The 22525-nt window shown below is 33.3% G+C and overlaps 1 protein-coding gene across 1 annotated transcript in view; it reads left to right on the plus strand.

Moving 5' to 3' along the window:
* MTBP (MDM2 binding protein) overlaps positions 1 to 22525 on the plus strand; it is a 68738-nt gene that overhangs the window by 11169 nt on the left and 35044 nt on the right. The window contains exons 9-13 of the mRNA XM_061171797.1: positions 1444 to 1538; positions 2363 to 2435; positions 6815 to 6932; positions 20064 to 20237; positions 21435 to 21542. Of these exons, the coding sequence (XP_061027780.1) occupies positions 1444 to 1538; positions 2363 to 2435; positions 6815 to 6932; positions 20064 to 20237; positions 21435 to 21542 (568 nt within the window). The remainder of the gene's footprint in view (positions 1 to 1443; positions 1539 to 2362; positions 2436 to 6814; positions 6933 to 20063; positions 20238 to 21434; positions 21543 to 22525) is intronic.

The raw sequence follows: 22525 nt of genomic DNA on the forward strand, positions 1-22525 counted from the left end.
TAGATTGATTAACTCATTTATGAAATGGAGATAGTAATAAACACTTATCTTACAAAGTTATGAGGGTTAAATGAAGTAAGAGATTAGCATCTGACATAGTACCTGACATTTGCTTCATTTACAGTTTAAGAGGTATTGATTCTTGTCCCATGTCTCCATAGATTTATTCTTAAAATGCAAGTAATTATAAAGTATAATAATTAAAAGGGATTTGGTTGGCTTTTTTTTTTTCACATTGGAAAAATAATATAAGAAGAAGTATTTATATAGAAGCACTTTAGAAATTCACTTTGAAGGATGCATTTCAAGAATGTGCAAAACATAGTGGTCATGAAGTTACAAGGATGTCAGATTGATGGGTAATATTTTCTGATCAAAGGGTGGTACAAAAGACATATTTCTGATGTTGACACATTTCCTAATAGTTGTTCAGAATTACTTACTTTAAGTAACTTACCATGACCATCTTTCACAGGAATATTAAATTCTTTTCTAAAGATTATAATCATAAGATTGATGACCTCAACTTTTCTTCTTTGGTAGTACACCATTCAAGTATGACTAATGTGTCTGATTTTTGCTGCTATTGAGAGAAATTTAGGGTTCCACGTCTTAAATAAATGTTAAGTCTCTCTCTCTATGCATAAACAAATACATGCATACATACATACATATATATAAATACACACTAGGTGTGTTGTGTATGTATGTGTATATACACATACACATACATACACATAATCATATATGATGAAATTACTCAGCTTTCTGCAAGTTTAAAACGTTGTGTGTTTGAAGATGTGTTTGCTTTTCTTTGCCATTCTTGTGAAGCACTCTAGCCCCAACTCTTGGATCACCTTCTTCACTAGCTCACTCTTCGTTTAGTTTTAGACTCTATCCAAAGAAATACTGAATTTTATTTCTCTGAGTGAAGCTTTCTTTGTTAATTAGTATTCTTGTTTTATACTAGTTCTCTCTTTAATTACTTCAGTATTTCCTCCAAGGACTTTGTTTTGTTTTTTGTTTTTTTTTATCTCAGCATACCAAAGTTCATTTTGGAGTGTCTTTTCTTTCTCTCTCTCAGTTTCGCAGACCCTCTTCAACATCCTAGCCTCCTGGCTTATCTGTCTGTCTTCCTAGAGATAAACAGGAAAAGTTGAGAACTCTTGTCCTCTGTTGCTTGCCTCTTTCTATACTCATTTTCCTCCTGTTAAAACTCTTTCCAGTTAGTAAGAAATCTCCATATCTCTCCACTCGGAAAGGTAGAATTGATATGGAAGAAATTCTTATCTGCGATAGAGGATTAAGTGTTTGCCTTGCATAATATGTAAATACGTGCTTTTTAAGACCCATTTTAAAGATTTAAACCCTGATCACTAATTTGTTCACTTTCATTTTATTTATAGTATTTAAAGTCTTACATAATTTTAATTTCTTTTTTAGGTTTTTCATTATTATGGCCCTGCTTTAGAATTTGTGCAGATGATAAAATTATCAGACCTACCTTCCTGCTATATGTCAGACATTGAATTTGAGTTGTATCCTTTTCATTTACATGTTCATTATAGATCACAATTTTTCTGTGTCAAGTAAGACTGTTTCTTGGTACCACCACATTTAAATATTTGCCCATACTTTTGTTGTTTTTCTTTTTTATAATATCAGTATACTTTTCATTGCCATTGCTTTAAGAGAAATTCTACAACTTGCAAAAAAGAATACTCCTTCAGGCACGATATTTATGCCTCTAGAATAGGCAGAAGACTTCCTGAAATTATTACTCATTGCTTATGGGGTAGGTAAGAGGGAGAAATGTTAGGGATCTGTGAAGAAAAACAAAATAATTTATATACTATTGGAATGTTCAGATGTTTCTTTTGCCATTGGCAGGATAGATACAAGTGCCAGTCCACTGTATCTTTTTAAATACTTAAGTAAATATGAATGCTATCACATATGTCTGCAAATATTCAACATATTTTAGACTCTTTTTTAAGAAAATATATCTAAGAAGTTTTAGGAACAGACCTAAGAACAATATTTTATATAAAAAGAATTTGTTGTTGTCCAGAAATGAAACACTAGTACAGTGTTCTTGAATTTTTATTCAGAAGCTCCAGTTTGTACAGATCTCTGGTTCTAATAGTTTAGAGTAATGCTATTTATAGTATCACTATTTCTTGATGTATTTTCAGAATCAGAAAAATAATTGTCCTTGGAAAGGAGTAATTGTGAGTTCCCACAGTTAAAATTTTTGATCAGTGAATTTAAGCACCTTGTGAATTGGAGAATCAAACTTATTTTAGGGAGTTGAATTATTTGACAATTACCATTTCATCATTTCTTTAACTCCTTAGTACAGAGGATTGACAAAAAACAATACCAAACAGAATTCCAAGTTGCTGTTGGAGCAGATTTCTTCCCTGTGTGGAAAGGTATAGAGGGTGTTTTTTTGTTTTTGTTTTTGTTGTGTTTTTAACTTAACATTTACAGATGTATGAGAAAAGGGAATGTATTTTTTAAAATCTGTTTCTGTGTGATGATTTGGTTTCTTTAACTTAACATAAGGTTTTGGTCCTAATTCATGTTAAGATACTTTGGACTTTTCATAATAGCCCCAAAGTCTTCTGCAGACATGAAGTGATGGTTTTTTTTTAGAAGAGATTTTCAAAAATAAGCTTCATGACTGATAATTGCTTTACAGCTTTAAAATTTTAGAACACAGTAGATTATTGTTAACCTACCCCTTTCACATCTGATTTCAATTCTGTGGCAAGATATGTATATGCTTGCATTATCTTTTTCATGGGAGGATGGGTAGGTGGAGGTGAGAAAAATGTCTAAAGCTTCACTAAATTATCATTTGTAAGTTTTCAGTTCTTCTTTTTTACTTTTGGTGATGTTTAGAAGATTTTTAGCTATTTCATTGGTTTATATATATGTATAAAACATATATAATGATACGGTAGAATTGGTATATTTAAAAAAATTTTTAACTACAACATAAAGAATTTTAAGTGGAATCATCTAAAGTCAAGTACAGTTTTCAATAGGAAAAACTAAAATTTTCTTTCTGGTTATTTGCTCAACTACCTTGTTTCTATGAAAACAATTTTTAATGCACAAAATGTTCATTGGCAATATTTACATATCATTTTCTTATTATTTTAACAACAAGTACTCTATTATCAAATAGTCCTGCAGGGAGAAAAATGATTGTTATAATTATGGTTTCCCCATGGCACTATTAATCAAATCTTGGTTATAGTTCCCTTAGAAAATTGATGTAGTAAAGGAAATATGATTTTGGCCATAAGATGCTTGGCTATATAATAACTTAACATTTTGACTTCCAGCCTCATTTTTCCATGAAGTTAATAGATTTTAAACAGTGCATCAAAGTATTTATTTGATGAAATGGCCTTTAAAGGAACAGTCTGAAGATAATGTTAGCCTGTCTTTTCACCTCTAAAGAAACCAATGTGCTACATTTTGAAATTTAAAATTTCTTTTTTCGTTTATTCAACATTAGTTCTACTTTATGCATTGTATTAAATATTAGGGCTCCAATGATGGATTGTACAGATGAAGACTCTGCCCTCATGGAACTTACATTTTGGTAGGAAAAATAGAAGATAAGAGCTATGAAGAAAATAAGCAGGCTGAGATAGGGTAGTCGGGTGGAGGGTGTACTTTAAACAGGTTAATAAGATTGTACATCTCTACAGAAATTTGCACACAGAAGTCTTATGAAGTGGTATAGTTTAAAAAAAAAAAGACAGAAAAAGAAAAAGCACTAAGAATAAAAACAAACAAACAAACAACTCTGTTCATATTTTAACCCAAGTAGCTAAATAGTTCACTATGTAACCCTATCCAGGAAATGAGAATGTCGTTTATCATTAATCATCTCACCTATATTATCAAATAAGGGAGGGAGGGAATATGGTATAGTAGAAAGTCTCAAGTAAAAGAACATGTGCTTTAGAAAACTTTGATTTAATTCCTAGCTCTGCCACTCACTGGTTTATAGCTTTTTAAATTGTGAACTGGAAATAATAATTCCTGTTTTGCCTATTTCAAAAAGTTGTAACGAGAACCAAATTGGAATATATTTTATAAACTGTACAGTATGATATAAATGATGGTTGCTCTCTCATTCTTGTCTTTGAAGTTTATGTGGCCCAAATGATAGACACACTTAAGTGAAACATTTTCCTGAAATTTATAAAGCGCTAGATATCCTCTAGATATTTTGAAGTTATGATGAAATTTTTAGGAATTAGTTTTATAGGTAATGTTTCAAGTCAAAATCAGACATATACCTATAATCTAACTCGGGTATAAAATAATTCTTAATCTATCTAGATATTGAAGATAGGCAACTCTAATCCTAGAAGAAAGCTAAACTATTGATATCTATTAATATAGTATTTTCAATTGTTTTATTTTAAACTTGTATTAGATTGTCATTTTTATTGCTTCTTGGACAATGACTTTGAAATATTGGACTACACTTTACCAGTCGGGGACAAATAAATGGAACTTTAAATATATGTTCCTACTTTAATTCAGCAAAGGGATAATTTTTAGAAACATACATTATGTAATTTGGCTAAATCTCTAAATGTGAAGCAGTTCACTGTCCTTTTACACTGTGTCATAGTTAGTCTTTTACATTTTTGAAAAAAAAAAACTGAATTGCATGGTCATTCCTTGAAATAATCCCAGTGCTTTATAACATGGTTTTCATTTATTTATTCAACTTTTCTTTTTTTTTTTTTTTTTTTGGACTGCCTGCCAGTTGCTTGTTGCAGGTACTGGAGAGAATAAAGCTTCCCTCCTTGGGAAGCTGTCAAAGTGCTTAAATTCTAGTGCTTTATGTGATCCTAAGTCAACTTTTGAGCTTAAAAAAGATGTTTGATTAGCCTCAGAATAAAAATAAAAGCCTTTTAGAGGAAAACTTATTTTATTAGATTAGAAAAAGGCAAGATAGGGTTGTTAGGGAATCATGATATCTATTAATCATATGGACAGGGAATATTTTTATTAAAGAGGAGAATTTATAAGGCTAAAAACATGATTGCCATAGTGCCTGCTTGTGTGGGAGTTTGCCTACTGAAAAGATTGAATCAAAGTTTTGAAACTTGGGTTTGAAATGTTATTTGCCTGTTAAATTTTGGAATAGAATGTTAACATAAAAGGATCATCCTCAAGTCTCTCAAAGTATATCTAATGATTAGTGTATGAGTGAGAACAAGTTATCAGAATCCAAGTTTGTTGTGAATGTAGTGTAAACTATTGACATAAATTTATTTTGTAGGGAATTATAGCTTATGGGATTTAGAAAAGTTTATTTTCATATTTGTAGCAAATGTTTAATCAAAAATAGGCTGTCTCAGAAATGTGGTCACTTCCTTTGCTGATGGGTCAGGACACATTTATGTCAGGCTATAAATTATGCAGTGAACTGCATTTAGCATCTTTACATTGTTAAGCTGTAGCTATAATTGTAACAGTTTTATAATTGTTAAGCTATAATTGGGCCCTGATCTGGCATACTCACATTACAGCTTTGTCACCCTTTGGGCCAGACAGTTTTGTTATGCATTTTGGTCTAAGAAGTCTTACTTACGCAAGAAGGAAGAACTAGGACTTAGTGTTTAGGAAATTAAATATATATCTTTTATAGTTAATGATTATTTTCCATTCCTAAATATTTTTATTTTTAATGTCTAATGCTTGACTATGTAAAGTACATTTGACTTAAAATAAAAAGGTTATGGCTATAATAAAGAAAAATAAGCATACTTAATTTTACCTTCCTTATTTTACTCCCAATAGACTTATTTTCATATTTGTTAGTTAAGAATACGTAAGTAAAAATAATAAATAGTAACTAAAAGTATTATCTTTGTGTCACATATCTCATGTAACCCTTCTATCTACATAGGACAGTTAAAAGTGATTTTGCATTAGATTTGATATCAATAGCAAATGCCTTGCCTAAATTTCCCCAAAAGTAAAAAAAAAAAAAAAAAAAAATGTATTTATTGGGATGTGCTGATTTTGTAGTTTACATATCTAAAATAACAGGCAAAATACAGCTTTTAAGGTTGCAGTTTGTTTTATTCAGTGCTTAATCAAACTGAGAATTTACCTAAATATATTATGGTGGGGTTTGGGAGACAAATATTTAATAAACATCTGTGTGCCCAGCCCTGGGAATACAAAGATGAATAAGTTGAGTTTGCTCATAAATCAGTTAGAAGCTGTTGCATGTTTTCTGGCGTATGATTCATGGTTTCTCTGAATTTTATACCTATTAGCATTAAATCTCTGATATCTAGCAACAAAAGTTTTGAAACCTTTAGATTCTAATTTTGAAGCCAGACCAATAATCCATCCAGTCAAAAGTTTATAAAAGTATGGCTTGGTATGACAAAATCTTTTGAGGATAGAATTCGTGACCTCTCACTGATTTGCAGATATACGAAGAAATTATACCCACAACCTAAACTTAAACATTGTGAATAAGGTTTTCAGAGATATATGACTCAGTGGAAGGAAAAGGGATACCTGTAACTTTGAATCCTTTCTCTGTTTTCTGGCTTTTTTTTTTTTTTTTGGTGGAGGTAGAGCAGTGTTCTTGTTTTTTTGTTTTTTTTTTTAGTTTTTATAGTGGAATTCTTGGGAAAGAATGTGACTAAATACGTGTTATGTAGGTGAAATATGAGTGGAAAATTGTCAGATGACGCTATTTTAGAATTGATTTCATTGTGCAGTCACTAAAAATATGTTCTGTTTTATCCAGGTTGGTGCTCTTTTTGTATTGCCATGTACCATTAGTAGCATACTTATTCCTCCTCCCAGCCAGCTCAGTTCAAGAAAATGGAAGGAATATATAGCTAGAAAGCCTAAGACAATCAGTGGTAAGTAGTAAATTTTTAAGTTTTAATGGTACAACATAAATAATGTATTTATCAACTTTGAAATGGAGATAACATTTCTTTATGAGAAAATATATTATTTATTACTACTGATTAAGAGGACCCGTATCATTTTAAGGTATTTTTTCTATCTAACAACCTACTGCAACAGAAAGTATATACAACGTTATTCTTTCATAAAATATCAGTGTTCTAAAGGCAGAAATTTTGGTTAATTAGATAGTTAATTATATTAAACATGGGTTTCTTAGAGACATTTCAGGAATAAAATTTATGGAAATAGATTAATTTATTATATGGTATATTAAAAAAACTTGTGATTACAATTTTCTGTAGAATTTATTTAACAGCTTTTTATATGCTATGCAGTATTCTAAGTACTTTAGAAATCTTGATTCATTTAATTTTTATAATAACCTTATAAACATTTAACAGATGATGAAATTGGGACTTGGAGAAGTTACAGAGCTATTAACTGGCAGAAACAGGCTGTGAACCAAGATTCTGCCAATTAACAGCTCTAACATCTCCAAGGATTTGAACCCAGGCACTCTGCTCTTAACCCCTGCCCCGTGTTGCCTCTCTAATAATCTATTACATTCAAGATGTCATTAATTTCTATTATAAAATCAGATTATTTAAATCCAAACTCTAATACTTCATTAAGTAATTGCAAGTCAAAATGTTAGTTACTTGTCCAAAGTCACATAGCTAAAGTGTGTTCCTTCGTACTTTGTTTCAGTGTTTTCTGTTTTAATTGGACAATAATTTGTTTAGTTTAATTCTGAGCTTATACTTAGTTTTTGTGACCCATGATATGATGGGACTAAGGACTGGAATTGAAACATATCTACCCAGATTGTAATCTCTAGAAATACTCTAGAACCTTAGAATTCTGAGGAATACAATTTTAAAATCAGCGGCTTACACAGTACTTTATAGGAAATAGGTGAGATACTAAAATCCATTTTAGCAAGTGTTGAATTTGAAATGTAGATAATATCTATGTGGAAATTTAAAGTTATTGTTTGAAGTTTAGATGTATATCTCTAGAGAGTGGTCAGGGCAGGAGATTTAGATTTTTAGTTTACCAGCTCTTTTGTTTATCTATTTTACAACAAATCACCCTAAAACTAAGTGGCTTAAAAGAACAAACACTTTATTTGCTCATACTTCTGTATTTGAGCTAGGTTCAGCTGGGCAGTTCTTCTGCCAGTCTTACCAGTGGTCACTGATATGTGGCTGTGCTGAACTTGTGGATTGTTTGGAGGATGGGCTCAGATGGGATGCAGGGACAGCTGTCTTTCTCTTTCTATGTAGTCTCAACGCCTTTTCCTTGCCGCATGCTTTTTTTCTTGTAATCTCTGGAGCAGGTTAGCTGGAATTTTTTACATGGCTACTCAAGATTCCAAAATGTAGAAAAATTGAGGTGACAAGGACTTTTTAAGGCTTATTCCCAAAACTGGCCAAGTGTCACTTCTGCTGTATTCTTATTTAAAGCTACTCACAAGAATGGGCCAGATTCAAGAGGGAGGTGACTATACAAGGGTCTGAATACTTGGAAGTCCCCAATGTAAAAGTCCACCGCGGGTGTATAAAGGTGATAGTGGAAACGGGAGTGGTTGGGAAAAAACACATAGACAACATGGCTAAAGAAGAGAGCCAAGGATAGGACCTTTAGAAATACCTGAATTTAAGGTAAAGTGGAGGAAAAGTTAGAAAATGGTTTAGTAAATGGTAGTTGGAAGACCCTAAAGAGTTATAATCATTAACATCAATATCAAAATACCATTTATTGCGTAATATAGAGTATGGTGCAAAGTGTGGGAAATAAAGGGAAGTCAAACTGGGTTCTTACACTTGAAGAAGTAGAGTCATGGTCCTTTTCTTTGTAAAGTTTATAGTCAAGTGAAGAAGGCACTTTGAAAAATCATTATAAATCTCTTTAGCCAGCAGGGTGAAAGTGAAGTGGAGGATACTTTCAGAGTGTGTGACCTAACGTAGCCTTAAGAATTGAGGAAGGCTTCCTGGAGGAAGAGACATAGTTAATGTAGTTTATTGCACCATACTAATTCATGAAGAAATGCGGCTTTAACCCTTCTCAGCTCACAGGGAATAAGTGTATACCTGGTGATTTTGGCAGATGCTAAAACAAAATCAGAAATAGACTTACTGGGTGGCAGTAGAGTCAGTTTCACTATACTACGTGAAATCACGGGATAATATCCATTTCTCAATATTACATAGGTTTACGACTTATTAACATGAATAGTAACATCTTTTAACTAAACTTGAGTGTATTTTGGACAACCTTTTATTTATTTTTCCTCTTGTAACTTTTTCTAAGATAATTTATTGATTTAGAATTTACTCTTGGTTTTTTTTTTTTCATGACTTTCATTGCAACTTTAAGAAAATACCTTATCATGAGGCTTGATTTGATTTTTTTAAATTATCACCTCTTAAAATTTGGGGATTAGTATTGGTAACTTCTGAATAATAATTAGACATATATCACATGCCCATCTTCGAAGCAAAGTTGTTGATTAGGCTATATCATTAAGGGCTGATTAAGCTGACACTTTACAATCTTTTTTTTTTTTATCTCAGAAGTAGAAACAATCAAATTGAACAGTTGATTATTAAGTTCTATTTTACCCATAACCCTTTCTGTAGGGGAAATTATTTATCCCATTGACAGAACTTCTTTTGAGAAAAGGTAAAGGACTTAGATAAAGATTTTGAAAGAGATTTCAGTGGCAGAGTCAAAGTATTCTTTCAGTCAGCAAATATTTATATTTATTGTGTGCCCGTTGTGTTCAGGGCATTATTCTAGGTGCTAGGAATTCAGTAGTGAAAACAATCAGCCAACTTTACTGTATTAACTTTTATGAAACACACCACTCAACAACATACTGGTTCTCTTCAAGCACATATGGAACATTCTTCAGGATAGACCATATATCTGTCAGGCCATTGAACGAGGCTCAATAAATTTAAAAGAATAGATATAATACACAGTATGTTCTCCAGTTACAGTGGAATTAAATTAGAAGTCAACAACAGAAAGAAATCTGAGAACTACTTTAAATACTTGGAAACTAAATTTTAAACACACTTCTAAATAGCACATAGGTGAAATTAAAAAAATAGTTTTAACTGAATGAAAATAGAAACATATCAAATTTATGGAAAGCAGCTAATACAGTACTAAGAGGATTCTAAATGCTTATCTTAGAATGGAAGAAAGATCTAAAATCAGTAATTTAAACATCAACCTCAAGAAGCTAGAAGACTAAATCCAAGTGAAGTAGAAGGAAGGAAATTAGACCAGAAACCAATGAATAAAATACTGAGGACTATATCTAACAAGAAGTGCAAGACCTGTACACTGAAAACCACAAAACATTACTGAGAGTAGTTAAAGAAGATATAAGTAAATGGAGAAATATACCGTGTTCATAGATTAGAAAACTCAGTATTATTAAGATGGTCCTTCTCTCCAAACTGACCTATAGATTCAATCTAATCTCTAACAAAATTCAGGAGGACTTTTCATAGAAATTGACAAACGGATACTAGATTTACATGAAATTGCAAAGGATCTAGAATGGCCAAAACAATTTTGAAAAGGAAGAACAACTTTTGAGAACTTACACTGCCTGATTCACAACTTGCTATGAAGCCATAGTAATCAAGACAGTGTGGTGTTGGAGAATACACATATATCAGTGGAACAGAATAGAGACAAGGATGCCAATGGGAAAAGGATAGTCCTTTTAACACAGTACTGGAATAATTGGATGTCCATATGTAAAAACTCAAAAATTACATATATATGTATATAAAATATGTAATTTTTAGACTTTTATCTTACATAAAAATTAACTCAAAATGAGTCATATACCCAAATGTAAGCACTAAAACTACAAAACCTCTATAAAAAAACATATATACCAAAAGGATGATCTGTAAAAAGAAAAAAAATCTACAAATTCACCAAAATTTAAAAATACCTCCATTTTGAAATCTAAAGAAAAAAATGGTTTTGATGAACTTAGGGGCAGGACAGGAGTAAAGATGCAGACATAGTGAATGGACTTGAGGACATGGGGAGGGGGAAGTGTAAGATGGGATGAAGTGAGAGAGTGGCATTGACATACATACACTACCAAATGTAAAAGAGATAGCTAGTGGGAAGCAGCCGCATAGCACAGGGAGATCAGCTCAGGGAGATCAGCTTGGTGCTTTGTGACCACCTAGAGGGGTGGGATAGGGAGGGTGGGAGGGAGACGCAAGAGGGAGGGGATATGGGAATATATGTATACTATACGTATAGCTGGTTCACTCTGTTATACAACAGAAACTAACACACCATTGTAAAGCAATTATACTCCAATAAAGATGTTAAAAAAAAAATCTCCTTTTTGAAGAACTCTGTTAAGAAAAAATTTTTAAAGGCTACTAAGAGAAAATAGTTTCAATCATATGTCTTACAATGGACAGGTATATTAAAAAAATTCTTACAACTCAATAGGAGAAATTGCAATTAATAAGTGGGTAAGAGACTTGAATACACATTTCTCTAAAGATACATGAAGAGCTAAAAAGGCACATGAAAAATACTCAACATCATTAATCTTTTGGGAAATGAAAATTAAAACCACAATGTGATTCTATAATAACTGTCTAGAATGGATATTATTAAAAACAGTGACTATCATATGTTGATGAGGATGCGGAGAAACTGCAAGTCTCACACATTGGTGGGGATGTAAAACAGTACAGCTACTATGGAAAACAGTCGGGCCGTTAAACTTACACTTAACTCTGCAACTCAGTTCTTCCATTCCTAGGTATTTATCCAGGAGAAATGAGAGCATATGTTCACACATGCTTGCAAGCTGCTGTTTATAAAAGCAATATTCATAATAACTAAGAATTGGAAACTATGCACATACCCATCAACTGGTGAACAGATGAACATGGTTTGTTTTGTCCATATAATGGAATCCTTCTCAGCAGTAAAAAGACATGAAAAGTTTTGAGTATACCTAAATATTACTAAGTTTATAAAGTCAGGCTTAAAAGACTAGTACATAATTTTACCTATATGAAATTTCTAAAAAAGGCAGAAGGACCAGAAAGCAGATCAATAGATGCCTGAGGCCATGAGCAGGAAAGGAGATTGACTACAAAGAGATAATGGAAGCTTTCAAGCCTGAATTATAATCATGGATAAACAATTGTATAATTTCCTTAAACTAATCAAACTTAGACTCTGACATGTGTATGTAAATTATACCTCAGTAAAACTTTTTTTTTTTTTTTTTGGCAAGAATCACCTGAAGGCTCTTAGACCTAAATGCAGAGTTTTGTTTCTACCCTAGTTCAGTAATTCTTAATACCAGCTCACACTAGAATAACCTTGGCAGTTATCAAAAAAGAAAAAGTCAAGCTGGGCCCTACCTGAAAACAATTAAATGCAAATCTCTGGGGAGGATCAGGGCATCAGTAGTTTGTAAAAGCACCCAAGTGTTTCAAATGTGCATCCAGTATTGAGACCCTCTGCACTGGGCGTGCACTCTTCAACTCTAGGCTAAAGAGCCACTGTTTCTGAAAGTCCTTCAGATGCTTTGAGGCAGAAAAAGGTTTAAGAATAACTACTTTAGGCCTTTAATTCCTTGGCTAGAAAATGAGGATAATATACTTGTTTAGTATATCTCGCAAACTTGTTAGACACTATTGGTAATGAAAAACACTTTGTAAACTCTGCAATAGCTTTTTGTTATTCTGTCCTATCTTAAATCCTTTCTATGTCTGTGGAACAATAAAGGATCACTGTTGTTCATGATGGTGAGTAAGATCTTGAAATATCTTCTGAATAACTTCTCTATTCACTGTAGCTTTCATATTGTGTATTTTACTGTGTTACAACTAAGAGGAAATGTATACAGTTTATGATCCTAATGTTATTTAATTGGTTGAAATAGTCATAGTGGAATCTATAAATCCTTCTACATTTTTGGAATCTTCTCAGTAGGAGGCTTCCAACACCTATTCCACAATACTATTATTTCTTAAACCATGTTAGATTCTTTCTAAAATTGAGCCCCAGGGCATTTTCTTGGAGAGTCTCAGTGGCAGTTTACGATTTATTTTTAAATTTACGATAAATTGTTCAAAGCTTAGTCTGATGAATAAGGTGGGGGATCAAACTAGGCAATACATTTTTTGGAATTGCTTTATTAATGTAAAGTAATTAACATTTTTTTCTTGTGATTCCCTAGCTGACCTAAGGACCATTTCAAAAGTTGAGTCTAGAAGTTACAGTGATGTAACTGTTGGAAAGTGTATAGCTTCCTAAAATGCCTACATTGAAGACTAGATTTTATTTTATTGTTTAATTTTTGGCATAATTATCAAAATAATTGGGTATATTATTTAGTCGCTTCTTAAGAAATATATATAATACTCATCAATAATTTAGACTATTCACTTAACCAGAATATCCTGTTCCCCTAATCATCCTGGGATATTTTTCATTTTATAATATGGAATATTATTTCCTCTGTACAGTAATATGATTTTGTTTTTATATTGTTGAACTGTTTATTTTTTTATTTTATTGTTTTTAACATCTTTATTGGTATATAATTGCTTTACAATGTTGTGTTAGTTTCTGCTGTATAACAAAGTGAATCAGCTATACATATACATATACCCCCATATCCCCTCCCTCTTGCGCCTCCCTCCCACCCTCCTTATCTCACCCCTCTAGGTGGTCACAAAGGACCGAGCTGATATCCCTGTGCTATGCAGCTGCTTCCCACTAGCTATCTATTTTACATTTGGTAGTGTATATACGTCAATGCTACTCTCTCACTTTGTCCCAGCTTACCCCTCTCCCTCCCCATGTCCTCAAGTCCATTCTCTGCATCTGCGTCTTTATTCCTGTCCTGCCCCTAGGTTCATCAGAACCATTTTTTTTTTTAATTCCATATATATGCGTTAGCATATGGTATTTGTTTTTCTCTTTCTGACTTACTTCACTCTGTATGACAGACTCTAGGTCCATCCACCTCACTACAAATAACTCAATTTCGTTTCTTTTTGTGGCTGAGTAATATTCCATTGTATATATGTGGCACATCTTCTTTATCCATTCATCTGTTGGTGGACACTTAGGTTGGTTCCATGTCCTGGCTATTGTAAATAGTGCTGCAATGAACATTGTGGTACATGTCTCTTTCTGAATTATGGTTTTCTCAGGGTATATGCCCAGTAGTGGTATCTTCTGGGTCGTATGGTAGTTCTATTTTTAGTTTTTTAAGGAACCTCCATACTGTTCTCCATAGTGGCTGTATTAATTTACATTCCCACCAACAGTGCAAGAAAAGAAAGGGTGTTACTGGCTTTTAAGAACCACTGAGAAACTTACTGATATAAAATAGACTTGATTTTTATTATACTAGAATTTTGTTTGCTAGTGAAACTAATAGTGGTACATCTCTTCATTATAGTTTATATGTTATTTGTAAAATTTGATACAACTAAAGGACACTTGCAATTTCTGCTTCTCCCATTTTACCTATATAGTAGATCCAAAATGGATGTTTTTTTAGTGGGAGAGGGGGCATGCAAGCCAATCAATCTCTTATAAGTTGACAGTGTAAAAATAACAGATGAAAATAGAACTGTTTTGTTGTAATCATTTTCCCTTATTTCTTTAGGAAGAGCTATGGGAATTGAATAACCACGCTAATTGTAAATCTGTTAGTCTCTGTGGTATTTACATAAAGGTTATCTGATAAGTCTTCAGTTAATACCTGCCAAATCTGGAGTGAAGTTTTTTAAATGACTGCATAGTCATTATAGTTAGGGAAGTTCTTTAAAATAAACATTTTTCTCTTGAGGAAAATAAGATTGTTGTAATTACAGGCTTCAGTGATTAAGGTGCTTTATAGTACCTTCATTGGGTGACAGGATTTAAAATAAATGTGGAAAGAGTGTCATGGATTGAAGAGGCATGTGACTTGAATTGGCAAGGTGCTAAATTGGTAAATGAATTAAGGTCACTATAACTCTTGGCAAACCTTAGTTTCAAATACAACTGGTAACAGTGTTGTTCCTTTCTGATAACTTTTATTTAAATTCCTTTTCTAAGACTGATGTTTAAGAACAGGATTACTGTCTCTATTGCTAGCTAATTGCAAAAAAATTTTTTGTACTTCATGGTTTTTTGGGGGGATAGTCTTTAACCCACAGTATGTTCATATCTGTGAAATAAACTGTTGTAATAAAGTTACAGTAGATTTTTTCTTAGCATATATATGTATATATATATGTACACACACATACTATATATATATACTGTATATAAACACACACATATATATTATGTATATATCTCAAAACGCTAAGAACTTTTTTTGTGAGCAGAACCTTACATTCCTAAAATAATTATACATTTTAAAACCTCGGCTTTATTGAGTTATAATGCACACACCATACAATTGAACCATTTAAAATACAATTCCATGGTTTTTAGTCTATTACAGGATGGATTACGAGTGTGCAACCATCACCACAATCAATTTTAGGACATTTTCTTCTCACCAAAAAGCAGCCCCACGCCCACTAGCAGTTACTCCTCAATCCCATCACCTGCTCCTCTTCCCAGCCCAAAGGCAACACTAATCTGTCTGTGTAGATTGCCTGGACACTTCATCTAAGTGTAATCATACAGTATGTCGTCTTTAATGACTGCCATTTTTCAAGGAGAGCATAATGTTTTCAAGGTTCATCCATGTTGTAGTATAGTACTTCATGCCTTTCTATTGCTGAATAATATTTCAGTCATTTGGATATATCACATTTTATTTATTCACACATCAGTTGAAGTGTTTGACAGTTTGGGGCTATTATAAATAATGCTGCTATAAATACTTGTGTATATATTTTTGTGTGAACATATGCTTAAAATTATTTTGGATATAAACCTAGGAATGGGATTTTGGGGTTGTATATTAACTATATGTTAAACTTTTTGAAGAATTGCCTAAATGTTTTCTAAAGTGGCAGTACCATTTTATATTCCCAGCAGCGATTTACGAGGGTTCCAGTTTCTGTACATCCTCATCAACACCTGTTATTGTCTGTATTTTTGATTATAGTCATTCAAGGGATGTGAAGTGGTATCTCTTTGTGGTCTGGATTTACGTGACCATATTGGCCGATGATGTTAAGAATCTTTCCACTCTTTCCACATGCTTATTGCCCATTTGTGTATTCTATGGAGGAATGTCTTTTCAGATTCTTTACCCACTTTTTGAGTTATTTGTCTCTTTGTTATGAGTTGTAGGAGTTATTTATATATTCTAGATACAAATCCCTTATAAAATACGTGATTTACAAAAATTTTCCCTTATTTCATGGGTTGACTTTTATTTTAATTGGTACTATTGAGCAATTAGAATACTTGAGGCAGTGATCTAAGCACTTTCCATGCAGCGTCTCACATTTAATCCTAACAGCAGCCTTGTCATATGGATACTTTTTAATAAATTAATAAACTTTATTTTTTTAGAGCAGTTTTAGGTGCACAGCAAAACTGAGTGGGAAGTACAGAGAATTTCCATATAGCCCATGTCTGCACACACATATAACCTCCCCCCTTATCAACATCACACATCAGAGTGGTACATTTGTTACAACTGATGAGCCTACATTGACACATTTATCACCCAAAGTCCATAGTGGATTGACTTTTCATTCTCTTGATGATGTGCTTTGAAGCACAAAGATGCTTAATTTTCATGAAATCCAATTTTCTATTTCTTTTTTTTGTTGTTGTTGCTTGTACTTTGGGTCTCATATTTAATAGAGGATTGCCTAATCTAGGGTCATGAAGACTTATGCCTTTGTCTGTTTTCTTCCAAGAATTTTAAAGTTTTACCTCTTACATTTACATCTATGATCCATTTTGAATTATTGTTTTTATATATTGGGAGGTAGGGGGTAAGGGTCCAACCTCATTCTTTTGCGTATGGATGTCCAGTTATTCCAAGACCATTTTTGAAAAGACTATTCTTTCTCCATCAAATTGTCTTGGAACCTTTATTGAAAACCATTTGACTGTAAATGTGAGGGCATATTTCTGGACTCTCAGTTCTATTCTATTAATCTGTATGTCTGTCCTTATACCAGTGCCTCCCTGTCTTGATTACTGTAGCTTCATAGTAAGTTCCCACACTGAGAAGTATGAATCCTTTTTCACTCTTTGCCCTTACTACACACTGACATTCTTCTCATTTCCTTTATATTCTTCCTCTTTTCTCATTTTCTTCTCAGTCCTCCCAGAATGATCATGTAGTAATTTTAGATTAATGTTCATTGTTTTAATTATGATGATGATGTAATCACTATTCACAATTGAGCCGTGTACTATATTTTATTTTTCTTTACAATATTTTGTTTTACCTAGAGGTAATTTTTTTTTTTTTTAATTCAGTCACAAAGCCTTCCCCTAGTTGTGAAACTCCTTTCAGTACATTAAAGCATATTAACTATCCTATCAATCATGTATATGTAAGAAATCTCTTCCGGATCTTTATGACCTGCCTAATATAGACTGGTTGGTTTTACTTTCCAGATTTGTTCCATAGCTTTTGGATCTAAGACTCTTTTCGTCATAGAAATTTTGTTTGCCTTTCTTTGTTGGTTCCTGGGATCCTTTAATCTTCCTGTTTTTTTTCATTTTCCCATTTTGGTGGAGCACCTTCTCTAAAATCATCCTGAGAAAAGGTGCATAGGAGGGAAATTTTTGAGACCCTCTATGCCTAGAAAAGTTTTTATTCTACCGTCTCATTTTAATATAGCATTCTAGGTTGGAGAATATTTTTCCAGTGGAATTTTGAAGGCATTGTCCCATTGTTTTCCAGCTTTTAGTGTGGTTACTTAGAAGTCTTGTGCCATTCTCATTTTTCATTTTTTAAATAAGAAACCTAAGTTTTCTCTGGTTTTTTGTTCTTAGTCTTCTGAATTTTCATGACGATGCACCTTGGTGGGTCTATTTTTATTTTTGGTGTGTCTGTTTTATTTTAGCATGCCTGGAAGCTTGTCTTTTATTGGGAAAAAAATTAGTATTATTATTTTTGGCTGTGCTGCACAGCTTGCAGAATCTTAGTTCCCCGACCAGGGATTGAACCCTGGCCCCCAGCAGTGAAAGTGCCGAGTCCTAACCACTGGACTGCCAGGGAATTCCCAGGAAAAATGTTCTTATAATTATTTTATTGATAATTTCCTTCCCTCCATTTTTTAATGTTCTCTCTTCTAATATTCCTGTTTGAATGTTGTTCCTCCTGGTTTGTGTGTGTCTCTCTTCCTATTTTCCATTTCTTTGACTTTTTACTCTACTTTCTGATAGATTCACTGAACTTTATATGCTAACCTTTTAGTTGAAATATATATTTCTGCTTTCTTAGTTTCCATGAGCTCTTTCTTATTTAATGTTTTTTTCTTACAATTTCCTGTTCTTATTTAATGGATGCAATATAGTCTCTTCTCTGAGGATTTTAGTCACCTGATTTGTTTGTAGTTTGCTTTTGTTTTGTGATTTCTTTTTACTGTATATTCTTTGTTTCCCTACAAGTCACTTTGTTTCTGTTCGCTTACTTTGTCATATGGTTTTCATACTAGAGACTTTCCCAGATGTCCCATAATGTTTGGCTGCCTGTTCATATTTAAGAGGGGGTATGAGAAAGCTGATTGGAAAATTTGAGTGCATGTTTGAAGCTTGTTGACTTTGATCTTCATTTTAGGGTGATCTCACTGAGACATTAGGCAATCCCAAGGTTGGAATTCTTTGGTCCTTCCCCTAGTACTGACCATGTTTCTAAAAGAAGGCTCAATTCTGCTATCTGGCTTCCAAAATGGTGGAAGTTATGCAGGTGAAGAAAGGTAAAGGACCTCAATATTCACTATACAAGCATTCACTTAATGCAGTGATATTCAACTCCAACCCTAAGCTCTGTCTTATATCTCCCAGGCCAGAGGCATTTTGTTTTACTTTCTCCAGAGAATAACCACTGGTCTTCTGGGCTGGGGAGAGGACAATCATTTGCCTGAATAGAATAAGAAGGGGTCAGGAGCCAAACTGCTTCTCAGACAGACTTTCCACCTATTTTCCTATTTCACCTTCATTTTGTTTGCAGGGCCATCCCAGAGTCTCTTGTCAGGGGTTGTAGTATAAATTTTGTTGCTTCCAAGCTTTCCCTATTGTTTTTCTCATCTTCCTTAACAATTGAGAGTCTGAGGTCTGTTACCAATTGTTCATCTGCTTTCCTGCTTTCAAGGTTTAGTTGCTATTGTCTCTTCTCTCAGATATTGGTTCTTGTAGTTTTATGCTGTTTTTAAATTTATTCTCATTTCATGGAATTTCAGGAGATAATGAAAATAAATGCTTATGTCCAATTCACCATCTTCAACAAAAGGGATTCTACTTCTATTTTTAGTCTCAAAGGTTTCACAGTTTTTCCTCAACCTTCACTATAACCCTCACTTGATTTGTTTTTAAAATGCACTAGACTGTCTTAACTGACCTTCACGTTACTGGCAAGCCAGATTAATGAATGCTCTCCAATCCTTCTGTAAAATACATTATGGATGCACACTGCAGGGACCAAAAAACTACCCTTGAGTATATCTGTACACTTCTGCGTCCACCAGTTGAGCTGTGTGTGCTTGCAGCGGTCGGTTTATTCCACTTTAAAGAAAGAGAAGCTGGAAATAGTAGTTGATACGTTACAGGTGTGGATATATAGAAAAGACATAATGGAATGCTAATGAGCCACATCAAAAGTTAATGAATGAGTACACATAGTTTTAATTTAAAGTAAAGTGTATATGCTTTGTGAGTATCATTTTTGTTTTGATTCTCTGCTTTAACAGCTTCCTCAGTTAAATGAACAACTACTGCCCCAAATGTATTGGGTAACACCTTGTTTTGAAATAACATCGACATGTCATTATATCCTATGGATCAAATGTATGATTCTGCCATGTTGCCTGCTGAATTTTCACATACTTAACAAAATAATTGTTTTTGTTTAGTTCCAGATGTTGAAGTGAAAGGAGAGAGTTCTAGCTATTATCTCTTGTTACAAGGTAATGACAACAGAAAGTGTAAAGCCACATTGATTCACTCAGCCAACCAGATCAATGGCTCATTTGCACTCAGTTTAATTCATGGAAAGATGAAAGCAAAGACAGAAGAAACCAAACTGAGTAAGTGTTAACTTTAGGTGGAAAACAAAACATTTTTGCATTTCTTTGTGTACATGCTTAACTTTTAATGAACTCATTGTCTCCAAACTCCATTTCACTTTCAGTAAATTTACTTTTATTTTAAATATTTTATAACATATTTGGACAGTTTAGAGTGCAGAGAATTAATCCCTTATATATTATACTTAGTAAAATTTAGTAGGTCAGACTTCAATTCCAAATAGGAAAATTTTTAGTGTTTTCCACTTTAAACACGTATTATTTTTCTAGAATTTATTTCTTATTTTCGCTTACTTTCTCTCAAGCGTCTCGTTCTATTTTATTGCCCATCTTTTTTTGTTTTTCTCTCCAAGCTCCACGCTTCGGTTACCTATCACTGTATGACAAACTACACCAAATGCAGCTTAATGATGACGATTTACTATAATGTCTCATAGTCCTGTAGGTTGACTGGGCTCAGCTGGATGTTTCTGTTTTGAAGACCCACATATGACTGCAGTCACACACAGCTGGGGCTTCAGTCTTTTTGAAGACTTAACAGGGCTCGGTGTGTAAGATGGCTCTTTACCCACATGCGTGGTGCCTGGGTTAGGATGGCTGGAACAGATGCGAGCTGACTTCCTCTTCACGTGTCCTGCCCTCCTGGCCAGCATGGGCTTCCTCACAGCATCATGGTCTCTGGGGAGTCTGATTTCTTCTATGGTTGCCAACTGCTCTTAGAGCAGTTGTTCTAAGAAGCTATAAGGCTTCCTGTGACCTAGCCATTCATTGTCACTTTTGCCACACCTTATTACTTACGTGAAGCCAACCTAGATTCACTGTGGAAGGACTGCGCGGCGAATGAGTGGCAGGAAGTGTGATTCACTGGGAGGCCATCTTTGGAGGCCAACTCCCATGCTCTGTCTGTGTTTTGTGTAAGAGTTTCAGTAGCCAAGCAGGTAGAAGAAAAGGTGGTGGAAGGAATTCTATTCTGCTACCTAAATTCTCTCAATTTAAGAAGCAGGTCAAAGTTTAAAATGCAAAATAATTTAGTACACTTATTTTCTGCTGCTCAATTATTATTATTTACTTTGAAATATGCAAGGTCAAGAAAGATGAGTAATTGACTTTTAATTATGTTATAACACATTTCTTGAGAACTGAATATTAATTTTTGTTACAAATCATCTTTAATACTGACTTTTTTCTGTTTTTCAGGCTTTCCTCTTGACCTTTTGTCACTTCCAAATTTCTCTGGGGAGCAACTTATACAGAGAGAGAAACAGTTAGCTAATGTTCAGGCTTTGGCTTTGAAAGAATGTCTGAGTAAGTAATGATTTGTGCATTTGATTCTGGTGTAGGAATATTGACTTGTTCAGACCTAAGGCATTGTTATGTTGTCACTTTTTCTTATACACTTTGTCTTCTAGATGTGATATTCATTTGTAGAACTATTCTTTTTTTAAAAAAAAAAAAACAAGATTCACTTTAAAAAAAATTTATTTATTTATTTATTTTGGTTACACTGGGTCTTAGTTGCAGCAGGTGGGCTCCTTAGTTGCAGCATGCAGGCTCCTTAGTTGTGACATGCAGACTCTTAGTTGCGGCATACATGCGGGAATCTAGTTGCCCGGCCAGGGATCGAACCTGGGCCCCCTGCATTGGGAGTGTGTAGTCTTAACCACTGCACCACCAGGAAGTCCCTGGAAAGCTATTCTTGATAGAGGTGATGTAGGGTAGAAAAGGTCTGTAACTTTTTCCCCACCAGATTCAGTATATTGCTATTGTACATTGCTTTTAACATTTATAATATTTGTCCAGGAAAATTTTGTTTCTCATTATTTTTAACTGTATGCTAGAAAAGATACCTAAGTTTTATTATTCTGGTTAATTTAGTCATTTTTACAAAATTTCTCTTTATATCTTTTTGGCTATACAGGAGGATAGAGACTGCAAATAGAAGAAAATACAAATCTAGAGAAATTAATAAGTTAACGTGGCATTGATTCTTAGACTTTAATCATAACTAAGCACATTTCACATACTGAGTGAAGTTGGCATTATGGATTTTTCTTTATTCAAGAAATTGACACTTTTTTAAGGGTCGTTATTTAAGGTTTTTCCTCTATTACTAAATGTTAACTTGGTTATCAGTCTTAACATTGTTTTTATAAATAATCATTCATTAGTACCTAACATGGACTTATTTTAAGCTAATTGATATAGAATTTCTAAGAAACTAATTCAAATTGTGAGGCCTCATTAGTTGCATATAGAAAAAATGATTATTAAGTAGATACATTATAAAA

This window comes from Eubalaena glacialis, chromosome 17, assembly GCF_028564815.1.
Source record: "Eubalaena glacialis isolate mEubGla1 chromosome 17, mEubGla1.1.hap2.+ XY, whole genome shotgun sequence".
Classification (NCBI taxonomy): domain Eukaryota; kingdom Metazoa; phylum Chordata; class Mammalia; order Artiodactyla; family Balaenidae; genus Eubalaena; species Eubalaena glacialis.